Source organism: Microtus oregoni, unplaced genomic scaffold (assembly GCF_018167655.1).
Source record: "Microtus oregoni isolate MIOR12 unplaced genomic scaffold, Mior012 000038F_ref0000394, whole genome shotgun sequence".
NCBI classification, from domain to species: Eukaryota; Metazoa; Chordata; class Mammalia; order Rodentia; family Cricetidae; genus Microtus; species Microtus oregoni.
The window spans coordinates 3,464,231-3,477,191 of record NW_024543097.1 but is presented as its reverse complement, the minus strand read 5'-3'; the positions used below and the strand labels follow the sequence as shown (position 1 = coordinate 3,477,191).

General features: G+C 37.9%; 1 protein-coding gene across 21 annotated transcripts in view; it reads right to left on the bottom strand.

Annotated features, from left to right (window-relative positions):
• The window catches only part of Map2 (microtubule associated protein 2), a 275,825-nt gene that overhangs the window by 60,630 nt on the left and 202,234 nt on the right, over positions 1-12,961 (bottom strand). For all 21 annotated transcript variants that reach the window (XM_041631827.1, XM_041631828.1, XM_041631829.1 and 18 more), the window contains one exon: positions 4,309-4,593. In XM_041631827.1, the coding sequence (XP_041487761.1) occupies positions 4,309-4,570 (262 nt within the window). In that variant the 5' untranslated portion in view covers positions 4,571-4,593. The remainder of the gene's footprint in view (positions 1-4,308; positions 4,594-12,961) is intronic.

Here is a 12,961-nt window from a genome sequence, read left to right as displayed (position 1 = left end):
CCTATATGCTTTAAATCATCTCTAGACTGTGTATATTACTGGATACAGTGTAAAAATTCTATGTTAATAATGAATATACTGCATTGCATAAGGGACAATGAATAGCAGAAATACCCTTATCCTCTCCAAACACAATTTCTTTCAAGTTCATTTAATTCACAGTTGCCTCTGCCCATGGATGTCAAGAAGGACAAGGAGAGCAGGCTCCAGGTTTTCAAGCAACCCTTGAGGAATGAAAAGGAGCCGGAAAACTTTTCTATCTCTGGACAGGTAATAGTGCTCAGAGCAAGGTGAGCAATGCAGAGTCAATACTTTGCAGATCTAAAATTATTTCATAATTAGATGCAGTGAGGGTAATATTCTGTGCCTTAGATATCAGGACACCAAATGAAGTGACAGTCATTTGCATTGCCAAGTCACAAACATACTATGGAAACCATGTCTCCACAGCCTTAAATGTCACTTGAAAGGTAACTTCAAACTTCCACTTCTCATCATGTTCTCATCAAAGTATTATAGATTTTAGATACAAAGAATTATAGATTTTTATAGATACAAATCAACCCTTTTGTCTTTTTGCAAGTTACCTCATGCTATCTTAATATGAATTATAATAAAACTTTGAGCCTTGCTCTTGCATAAGAAACTTATGGATGATGTGTCTTATTGTCATTCTGATTCAAAACTCCATGGGGGTCAAAATGTATTTCACTGCTTTCTTCAATAAAATGCAAAAGAAAGGAAGGGATTATCACAAGACATTTTTTTTTTCTTCTCAATTACACTTTGGAAAACAATTTTAAAAGACAAAAACTACCTTTTGGTTAGGCAGCTTGATTCTGAATACCTTCACATGTTTTCACATGATCCTGTGTGTCCTTTAAAAAGGACAGAGAAATAAAGCATCAACATTAGAGTTGAGAAAATAATTCCACCCATCTTTCTATGGGCTCGCTTTATGCTGTATGGCAGGAAGCATCTAGGCAAATGTAAAGAAATACAATTAAAATATCATTGCCTTCTAACACATCCTGCTTTCCAATTCTGGTCTCAGTGCACAAGAACAAAGAGAAGTTGACCATGGATGTGCATTTTTAAAAAGGGTCAAAGCCCATACATGAAAAAGAATATTCAAGCGGTGCATGACAAAGTAGAGCACATGGCTAAGGGGGCCCAGTCTTAGGGAGACACAGCTTCCATTCTTAATTCTGTTTATAGAGAGGTTACAAACTCAGGTAAAAGACTTGTGAAAATGAAGAGACAACCATAGCCAAGAAGGAAGCAAAAGAAACATTTCCTGGTCACTACAATCTTAGCTGAGGACACTGAGGAGTGTTTTATTTGAACAGTTTTGTTTGTGAAGATAATATTTTATGGAATAAATGTGATATACTTCTACACTGTAGGTGAATTAAAAAAAAAAAAAGAGCTCTTTGGTCCTTCTTGAAATGCTCACCTCCAAATACAATGCCAGTTCCAATGAGGTTACCACCCTCACGGCATAGCCTTTTAAAAATGGCATATTTGAGATTTAGGAGTATTTGCACGCACAGGTGATGATTCATGACACACATATTAAGGAAACTATCTATAAATCATCAAGGACAATAGCTTTTATTTTATTAAACTTGTTTGGGAAGAAGCTGATTGTTGATTTGTCACTGGAGCATTTCTGGAAGTTTAAGGAAGGCAAGTTTTCTATTATTCCATCACTATAGCTTTCCACACTTGCACGTCTCAGGGGCTCAGGGATTGGCCTGTTGTTTTTTTTTATAAAAGAGTTAGTTTAAAAATCACACCGTAGTTTAGGCTGAAAACATCACTATGGCAACCTACAGATGAAGATGTACCACCTCTGTCACTGAAAGCACACATATGAATACTTAGAAATTGATTTCTCTAGGATAATACAGACTCATTTGATGCAAATTGAGAGAATTGTACAATAAACACTGGATGTTCCTGATACCATCACACAAAAGAAATACTTGCGAGTTGGATCTAATACATATATTTTATCTTCTCAAGGAAACTGGCAAGGACACACTGACCTGACAAATAGATTTTTCTGAGCTGTTAAATACTTCATTAAGATGGCTGAATAAATAGGATATTGCATGATACGAGTTGTTCATGGCTTGAACAAGCATACTATATACAGTAATTTTTTTCTATATTGCACTGTATTGCTCCATGGTAGTATATAAGGCTTGTGTGTTGAGTATCTAAGAGATATAGCTAGCCTGGCATGATGGCTTATGCCTAGAACCCTGGCACTTGGGAAGCTGAGATAAGGGAATACCCTTGACTTTAAGTAGAGTACTGTATACTGTATACTGGACTATACAGTAAGTTCAAGGACAGCTTGATTGGAGTACTGTATACTGTATACTGGAATATACAGTAAGTTCAAGGACAGCTTGATTGGAGTACTGTATACTGTATACTGGACTATACAGTAAGTTCAAGGACAGCTTGATTGGTATCCTCCTCAAAAACAAAAACAAATACAAAAACGAACCAACAGGAGTGTAACAACAAAGGACTCTAAAATCAGGGATGAAAGTATAGTTTTCAAGTTAATTTGAAAATGACTGTCTTTGCATTTGCCTATTCACTTCATTGCTGGTCCAGCACACATGTATTGAACACTACAGCTATAAAGCCAGGGGCTGCAGGATGTGATGATAAGGACACCATTATCTCTTTCCTTCTTTCTAACCATGATGCTGTAGCTTGTCCTCATCCCCTTATGCCTCAAACCTATCAGAGTCCTTTCAGTGCGAAGTCCCACCCTCAGCAAGCTCCACTGTATTCAGCCAGAGATAAAAATTCCTTGTTCAAGAGTGTCACCACCGCTGCTACCCACAGTTATGTAGCTAACAGATATCAGGTCTTGGAACACTGGCTTTGTACACTCTATACTATATTATAATCTTCACTGTAACCCTGAAAGGGAGGCCTATTTTCATTTCATTTTCAATCACAGCGTCTTATTAATAAGATGTATGTCTCCTTGGAGCACTACATAGCTTCTGAATTTCCTGGTTCAGTCAAGAAATACATCCAATCTCTTTCCCCATTCTCAAGGAATTCTGCAGAGTTTTCATGGAATTCCCAGAGGCTGTGTATCAGAGCAACTGCAGAGGATTCAACTTAGTGAAGAAGACGTATAATCTTTAAGAGGGAGATAGCCTGTTCTAACGGTGAAACAGAACAGCCACAAGCTAATGGCTTCTGCAGTGTTTGTCAGGCAAAGCTACCCTGTACTTCAAAGAATACTTATATTATCTTGGTATTGAAAGACCCTACAGACCCCCTCCTCAAAACCCGCAGCTAGCATTCCCCCCGGGGGAACGTCCTGTTTGCTTTAAAAAAATTCTCCGGATCAGCAGCCAGCCTGCTCTCGTAAGAACATCCCATGTGCTTGAGAGAGCAGGATGTCTATGAGATAGGAAGACTGCAGGGCAGGATGTCAATAAGATAGGACATCAACAAAGCAGGTTGACTGCAAAACAGGATATCTATGAGATAGGAACAGTCATGCCCCCTGCCTCATTCTGATAACCACGCTTTTGCTTCTGTAAACTTGCTTTTTGCTCTTCCCTATGAAAAGCCCGCTCTCCAGTTGGCAGGCTCGCAAGTCCTCCAAAAGACTTTGCCCCCTGCAGGTACCAGTGTTTACTCAATAAACCTCTTGCTAATTGCATCCTGTGGCCTGGTCTTGGAGTGTCCTGGTTCTGGGGTCTTCATCAGAGAGGAAAGGTCCTCTCTGAGGGTCTTTCAGTATAACCCTGTGAATTTATTTGGCACCTCAGAAGATAGCTGGAAAAATTTTCCCTAAGTAAAAACAATCCCCTTTAAACATCGCCTTTCCATACTTCTCATTTGAAAGGCTGATGGGGTGCTTTGCACTGTTCTTTCTATAATAAAAAGAAATAAGCCTCTCTAATCAAGCCCTTGGACCTAGTTACTTCCAATGTTACTTAAGCTAATAAGAAGAAAACAATTTTGCTTCAATAGGTTAAAATACTGACTGTTTATAGCAAGATATCCATGCATTGAGTATTTTGCCCATAAAAATTAGGGTAGTAAAAATTATGCTGAGAAACAATATCAAGACTACAACCAAGTCGGGGAAGTCATATTAACTGCCATGGTGCTTGGTGCGTGGCTTGCGAGGGCACTGATTCCTCCTAATCGGACTCTTGTCCTTGAGAAGTGACAGGACCAGCTGCTGCAAATTAATTCACTTGCAGAGCAACCCGACTACAAAGCATAAAAAAGTCCTTGTGGCCCCTCAGTTACCTGCTGTTTCTCTGTCAGCCGAGGTCAGCTCTCCGTTGATCCCGTTCTCTTTGGTATCTGAATAGGTGCCCTGTGACCCGTGCTCCCCGAAGGCGCCCTCCTCCTCCTCTCTGTACGGAAATCCATTGGCGCTGCGGCTCAGCCCTTCCCCTGCCCCGCCTTGATCCTTCATCTCTGGAGGGTGAGCATGTGCAGCTGCCTCTGTCAGTGAGGCTGACGTCCAGTGTGGCGCCTTCCCATCGTCCTTCCGCTCATCAGCCATCCTTCAGAGCTTTGTACTGTCTCCTGAAGACAGAGGTGTGTGTGTTAGTTATCACTTTGGGAGCAGTTTCCTGATCTAAAAACATCAGTGGCAAAATAGGGGAAATTTGAGGTCAAATAAAATTTCAAATTAAGGGGCTTGCTTTATTGATCACCATGCTTTAAAAAAAATAACAGATATTATTAATACAACAGCTTTCACATTTTCATTGTTTTTTTCAGAGCATTTCTGGAATGTTCCATGAAATCATATACATTCTCTAAACAAAATAAAACAGCACAAAAAGCACAACCATGTCTCAGGACACATGTTAACCAATGTCTGACACCCATTCTAAATATTGAGCCATTAGGCAAAGCATTGTGCCCTGGGGGAATTCACAGTGTGAGAAAATTAAGTAGAAAAAGGCAGGAAGAGAAACGGCTGGAGGAAATTTAGATTATCAGACCACACTCAACTACTCTTTAAAAACACAACTTTCAAGAGAACCAGAAAGAGAAAATGGCCAGCACTTACATTTTACTAGTATTTATGCCAAGCCAATTCGATAATTTTCTGAGTACTGTAACGTAATGAGTGAAGGTTACAGACTAAATTTTCCAACAAACACAACACCTATAATTGGAGAAAGTCTGACGTTTTTCTACAAGTACAAATCTTGCAGTTAAGAAATGAAAACGACAGTGTTAGAACTATGTCTTCTTTAATGACATCATTTCACTACTAAGTCAAGTAGGATCTGAAACGCTACGGCATTGACGTGAGGGAGGAAGCTGTGAATTACAGCACAGGATGGATTCACTGTGGAGGAGGCATTTTCTTAACCTTACATGAATGGCAGATACCGGATGACCTTCTCTTTTCTTACACGCGGATGCTAAGTTTAGACACGAATCTGACAGGGTGAGTCACCTCTCAGTTTGATGTAGTCTTATTGATGGCTTATTGTCCCCACACAGTGGGTGACAACATCCACAATGATTCTAATGGAAATGAGGAACATTTATTTATTTTTTTTTGTAAAGACTAACCAAAGTGAAGACTTCCAAACAAACAAAGGCAGTGTTAGGAAGAATCTACTTCTTGCTCCCAGCTCTTATAGATCCCACATTTAAATTAAGCTGTTATGGAAGCAAACTTTCCTACCAGATTTCTAAGAAGCACTTATAGTTTACTGAATTTATATTTATTATTTGTGTGTGTGCATATGAGCAAACATGTGCCGGGGCGTTCATGTGTATGTCAGAGGACAACTTTATGGGGTCGCTGAAACCTCCCCTTCCACTTGATGTGGGTTCTGGGTACTGAACTGAAGTCATCAGGCTGGTTCCCTTGGCTAACAAGCACTTTCAGCTGCTGAACCATCTTGCTAGCCCGGCTTCTGAACTCACTGCTTCTCTTTGCTTTTGACGCATATCAAAACCACAAAAACCAGAAATGAGACAAGTTAATAAGTCCACTCGTCTATCTGATTCTAACACCAGACTGCCTCCAAATTTGTTTCCAAAGTATTCTGTTAATCATTTATAAAATCTCATTTAAGCAACATATACAGAGCTTAGATTTAAAAATGTGGATTGAAGGATTCATGAACAAACCAGGAGTATCTATATTGCATACAATGTGCAAAGAATTTAGTATACCAAAGAGTTTTTTCCCAACAATTCCTAGTTTCACTGATTACAAAATTAAAGCAAACAATGCAAAGAAAACATTAGTAGTTACATTTGTTATGGTTATAATTACCCCACCATTTATTAAACCACCAGTAATTACATGTAATCATTTTAGAGATGAAGTGAATTATCCAGATTCAAATAGCCACATTCTGGATACAGAGCTGCCTTCCATAGCACCTGAGTCTTTCTGTGGCTCAATGTCTTACTATTCCTGATTTGTGTGTGTATGTGTGTGCGCACACACACACACACGCACACATGTGCACATGTGAGCACAGAATAAATAGTGAATACAGAAAACACTTACAGGAAGAAGTCTGGGCTTTTCTCATGTATTGTTTTAAAGAAAAAATAGGCTTTGTGTCCTATATGCTTTCAGTTCTGTAGAGAAACCGAATGGGTAGTATAGCGTTTCCACAATTCATCTTTATAAGTTTTCAAATTCTGAACATCTTTTAATAATATGACACATTATAGTTAATAAAACAATTATCAATACATTATTAGCTAGTGTAGTGCCCAGTATTGGTTTGTCTGTTTCTTGGTTCTAGTTAAGATACTGTACTATATTTAATTTCCATTTCTAGGTTCCTCTAAGACTTCTGGGTTGAAGAGTACTACTCAAATAAATCATATAGTTGCACTCCATTGAAAATGTCTGGTTTTTTAATGACTAGTTCTGGTTTACATATTTGTGAAGGAAATAGCAGATAAAATGCTCGTCTAGGTGGAGGATGTTCTAGTTCACATGTGTGCACACCTTGAGCCTTCTCAGAACTCCTTCCTAATCCACTGGGCATTTCCATTTCAGAGTGATATGACAATACACAGGGGCTGTTTCCGGATATCCTATACACCAGCGTGTGTAAGAGGATCTGAGAAAGGCTTAGGTCTGTAGTGTACGCTCAACTCTGGAAGCTAAGACTTTATTTCTTAGGAATGAAGTTTAATGTAGAAACAAAGGACAAATATCTGTGGTTAGGCATTTGTCTCTGTAATGGATGTGGATAGGTAAGTGCAGCATCCACAGAGTCCAGAAGAGGGCATCAGATCCCTGAGAACTGGGTCACATGTGGTTGGGAACTGCAGTCTGGGTGCTGAGAACCAACTTGAGTTCTCTGTGGAAGCACTATACACTTTTGCTCTTTAAAACAAAACAAAATAAAGTCCAAAAATAAATAAAAAACAACAACAAAAAAACCTCTAAATAAAAACTTATCAATCGTTCCAGCACATCTGATCTGGGAGCTCTTGAGAGTCAAAGCAATACACCAGGATGATAACAACTCACAACACTCAGATACATTTGCCTGTGCCTCATCTCTCACTCCAGGGCTCTCTGGAACAAACTTTCCAGTGAACAAAACCCTCACCTTTAACTACCAGACCAACATCTAAACAGACACATGCTTGTCAGTGGTCATCCACTCAAAGACTCACATCATTTGCTTTTAAACATTTACAGTAGAATTGTTTTAAAATTTAGGAACTTTTAAAAATTAATAAAAAACTAATTTTGGAAGAAGAGTTGCCTAAGCACACAAATTTCACTTAATACCACATAAATCAAAATCCTAGGCTAGAAAGCATGACCTGACTGCAGGAGAAGTTGCAGGGTGCTCGGACATCACTTCCTAAGTCAGAAATGTGTGTAGTCTGCCTATTAAGTGTCAGCTCTCATTGTGTGACAGAAAATATGATTAGAAAAGGGTGTTGCTGCTTTGGAGGAAAAAAGCTTCTTGCATCAAAGGAGACACTATTTGATCATGCTTATTAATATTCCCAACTGATTATTAAAGTAGGATGATGCATTTTACTTAAATTACAACAGCAATTTTGGGGTCACACTTGTACTTGTGTTTCAAGTTGCCAAGAGCTGGACTTGTGATGGTTAACCTTGATTGTTAATCTGATACAGCTGGACTTGTGATAGTTAACCTTGATTGTTAATCTGATACAGTTGGAAAGATGGGACTTCATTTGAAGAACTACTTTCATAAAACTGGCCCGTGGGCATGTTTGTGGGATAACTTGATTGCTAACTGATGTCAAGTTCACTGTGAGCAGTGCAACCCCAGGTCAGGTGGATATGCACTGTGTAAGAAAGATGGCGGAGGTAAAGTAAGCCAATAAGCAGCATCCATCCATGTTTTCTGCTTTAATTTGTCCCTGCTTCCAGGTTCCTGCCTCTGCTTTTCTTGATGATGGACTGTTAGCTGTAAGATGAAATAAACACTTTCCCCCTCAAGTTGCTTTTGCTCAGTGTTTTAGCACAACAAGGAAAACCAAAGTAGGTAGCAAGGAAATAGCTTGGCGAAAAAACTAAATACTATGGAAAAACTCAATTCATGACTTCAAGGCAAGTGTATTCCAATTTTCAATTACATAGACTTTTTTAAGTCTAACGTTTTAATTAATGTATGACCTTGCAAAGTAATTTTGTAGCTTATGGGTTGGTCTGCCCATTATCAGTGCTTACTGATACTGAATAAAGCTTTACAACATTATCTTATATTTCAATATATATTTTAACATTTTTCTAGGTTTAAGGTTACACTCTAACTTTCAAAACTTGATCAGTTTTCTCAAGTATGTGTCTGAATGTATAAAAGGATTCATAATTTTGTATTTGTGAAAAAATAATTAAAGTTAGCCACAAGCAGCCCAAATATCTGTCTCTAAATATGAGAAACTATTATTTAAATATTGTTTTATTACATTATTGACCCTTGCAGTAAGGGTCTGTACAATGAGATAACTTACATTGAATTTAGAAATAAAATAATAAATTTTGCTTATGTCTGATCATTCTTAGTTGAGCAGACTGTGCGTACATTCTCACATTCCATTTGTCAGGAGTGTAATGTTCTTTTCTAACTCCCCAGTTCTAAGTTCTTGCTATTGGCTCTTTATTATTACTAGTTGACAACATTTATCAAATCTTTTCTGAAATCAAGTAGGAGCTCTATAACAAGCAAATAACTATTGTCACCACGACCTTCCAACTTTGATTTCTATGAGAAAGCCACATTGTTCCCTCCACCACGAAGCTCTATGCATGTACACAAAGTGCAGGAGATACAAACAGAATCAATTAGTCCTTCCGATAGAAAAGTTTCTGCAAAACATCAATAATTTAGATTGTTGTGATAGATTATAGATGGAGACACTCTACCAGAAAAATGTGCTTTCTAGAAAAATTTTTAGTTTTAAAATATATTTTTGTTCATCTTTCCTGTAATATTCTTTTAATCATTTTCCACACAGATGACAACTTTTGACAAATGCCCAATGAGTTCTATTAGTGATGCAGGGTAACAGGCTTTGTTTTCCATAAAACTAGATGTGCACATTCAGATCCACTTCATATCTCAGCTGCTTTAAACTACACAGTGTTTTCCTGTCCCTCCATCTATCGTCAGAAGGCCGGATCCTGAACATGAAAAAGATTGGGTGTACACTTTGATGATTCCTGCATTACTTGTTCTTTAGAAAAAGAAAAAAAAACCCCAATGTTTAAATGTATGAAAGCGTGTTTCCTTAGTGCATATGCCCTCTGGTCATACAGAAATGAGAAAACAGTGTACAGCCGTCATATTGCCTCTATTGCTTAAGGAGAAACATGAAAATGAAATGGCAGAAAAAAATCTTCTAGACAGTTCTGACATCTTTCTGAGTTACCAATGACTATTTTATTTAAAAAAATTAAGGCTAAGATTCAAATCAAGACACATTTTATAGCAAAAGAACCCACTTTCTTATTTTTCTACCCACCTGCTTAATAATTTGTAATTTTCCCTTACTCTCCTTTCCAAGTGTGAAAGAGGTTAGTCAAAGATATACCTAACCAATACATTACAGGATATATTACCATAAAGTGGGTTTCAAATATTTGTTTACTGTTGATTGAGTTAGTCCTCAACTGCCAACCACGAGGCAAACATGAGGTGAAAGGTTCCATTAGAGATGAATGTTTGGTCACCATCAGCTCAAGAGAAAAGAGTGAATTTGAAGCTGTGGAGAGTGGTGTAGGATATGCAACTCACGTTCCAACTCCATCTAAAGCACACATAGTAGAACAAATGAAGAGATCTAAGCAAGACCAAGTAGTTCGAGTATACAAGGTTAGAAATATCCCCACAATAAAGTTTCACAACCCATCTCAGAAAAAGTCTTCAAATTATGAAAATGAAATACTCATAGGTTATCAACCATTTCAATGTATCGTCAAGTATTTTTAACACAGTCCATCCAAAATAGATGCAGTAAATCAGTTTTTGAAGGACTGAGCTTGCAAAGGAGTATTTTACCCAGTGACCGTGACCGAGCTTGAAGACTGGTGTTTTTGGACAAGCTGGTTGTTCAGGAAAGAGCAGTGAAGGGCAAAACTGCAGAGAAGAAACATCACTGCGGAGTCACTGAAGTAAAGGGGAGGGCAAATATGCTGTCAGGTCATATTACTAGTCTTACAAAGAGATGTGCCTTTCAGGTCCATTGCCCAGAACTTTTATGGTGCATTCACGGAATCTGATCATGAGGTAGACTGTTTCTATTCTACCTTAGAGGAAATAAGGTAGTTTTTAACTTTTACATAATGCCACTTGAAAGAGGCAGAAATACCTTGAAGGAATTTTCTGTTTTAAAATTGACCCTCTTCTATGACAAGACAACTAGTTCATGTTGGAAAAGGATGGTCAGACTATGAAGCATATTAAAATTGCTATTAAGGTGTTTATTTTTGCCTAATTGTTGGCATTTACTAATGTGTCATTAAACTATACTTGTTTAACTTTCTTTACTGATTGGAAATGAATGAGGTGATGCTAGTGGGAACATCTGGTAGTAATTCTGAACGTGTCCTGAAAATTCAGATGCTCATGCTGAAAGTGATGAAGTAGCCTAGAACTTTCCTTTAGGATTCCTAAACAAACGTGCTTCATTGCTTGTCCTTGGGTTAAATTTTGGAAAGATAACATTTAGCCATCAAACATAGTTATTATCAGGCAGCATTAAATACTGTCAAAAGGTGGCAAAAGAAGTTGGGAGAAAACCAGCCTACAAACCACAATCCCAGTGAACTTAGACAACAATGAGGACTCTAAGAGAGACTTACATAGATCTAATCTACATGGGAAGTAGAAAAAGACAAGATCTCCTGAGTAAACTGTGAGCATGGGGACCTTGGGGAGGGTTGAAGGGGTGAGGGAAGAGGCAGGGAGGGGAGCAGAGAAAAATGTAGAGCTCAATAAAAAAAGAAATCTAAAAGAGAAAAGTCTAAAGGAAAAGTATAGTATGCATCAGACAGAGACAGACAACCTCAGTTTTTATAGTGTCGTTGGTACAGGTGTTCCTACATCAGATAGAGATAGACAAATCTCAGTTTTTATAGTGTCTTTGGTACAGGTGTCCTTACCTCAGACAGAGACAGACAATCTCAGTTTTGATAGTGTCTTTGGTACAGGTGTTTCTAGGGCGTTTTCTTTGAGACATTCTACCCTGTCATCATGAAGTATGCAATTCAATCAAAACAAAGGGCATATAATTTTGTGCTGCCACTTCTCTAGAAGGGAACAAGAGAACCAAACAACCATTTTAGCAACAGAACTAAGCACATAAACCCTGCTACTCCTTTCACGGAGGCTCAACTATGTTTTGTACAGCCACTATCCATCCCAGCACCAACCACACAACAGAAATGCACTTTGATCACTAAAAGTATCATAATTTTTTTGTAGCACATATATCTTTGTGTATTCTGTGGGTGTTCCTAAATTTAAGTATTTGCTGATAAATGGCTTAAAATCCCAAGTTTCTGCCTTTTGTTTTCCATGTAAAATCAAAGGTATTGTTCATAATGACATGAAAAAAATGAAGTTGAAAACCTAGGTATTTGTTTTGAATCTTTTCTGCCTTTCACAGACTGAATATAGAATACCTAAAATTTTATCTCATGACTCATTCTTCATCACACATCATGCTAATTAAAAATTAATATAAAGAACGTTAGTGGGCACGGAAGACATTAACTCTGCTGATGATGGACATGGAATACAAAACCTCCCAGTGTTAGGTTATTGTTAAGCCTGGATAATACAAATGAGTCATAATTCTAAGCAGGCCCGAAATTCAGTAAATGCTGCCTCACCAGCCAATGTACCCATCATCCCAAGCTTAATAAAGGTTTTTCTACTGTGAAACGCAGCATATATTTAACAACTGTGTAACACATCCAGGCTCTTTCAGATATGATACACACAGAAGATCAAGTACATCTCGAAAATAAATACTAAATGCCATAGTCTTTAACTCTAGCTCTAATACTCATAGGTAATTAAGAATTTATACTTAGATGCTAGAGAAGTACTGAGATAAGCAATAGATCCTCAACAAGAAAGCTAAGATGGAACCATGGTTCTACTTACTAAATATGTCAATTCACACATAGAACCAAACCTGCAGGTTGGTTTTGTAACTCTGCAATGAACTACTGGAGCGATGAGCAGGTAAGATTTGATCCCTACGTCAGTACTGCTAATGTTGAAGTTCGATCATCATGACCTTAATAATGTTTTTAAACTAGCATAAGTCTAACTATCAGGATACGAAGCTTCAGATGGAAATTGTAAATTGGACTTTTGAAAGTGGATGATTTTATTTCAAAGATACCCAGCATCAACTGTGATCCAAGGACTGTCAGACTCTGTCACATAAC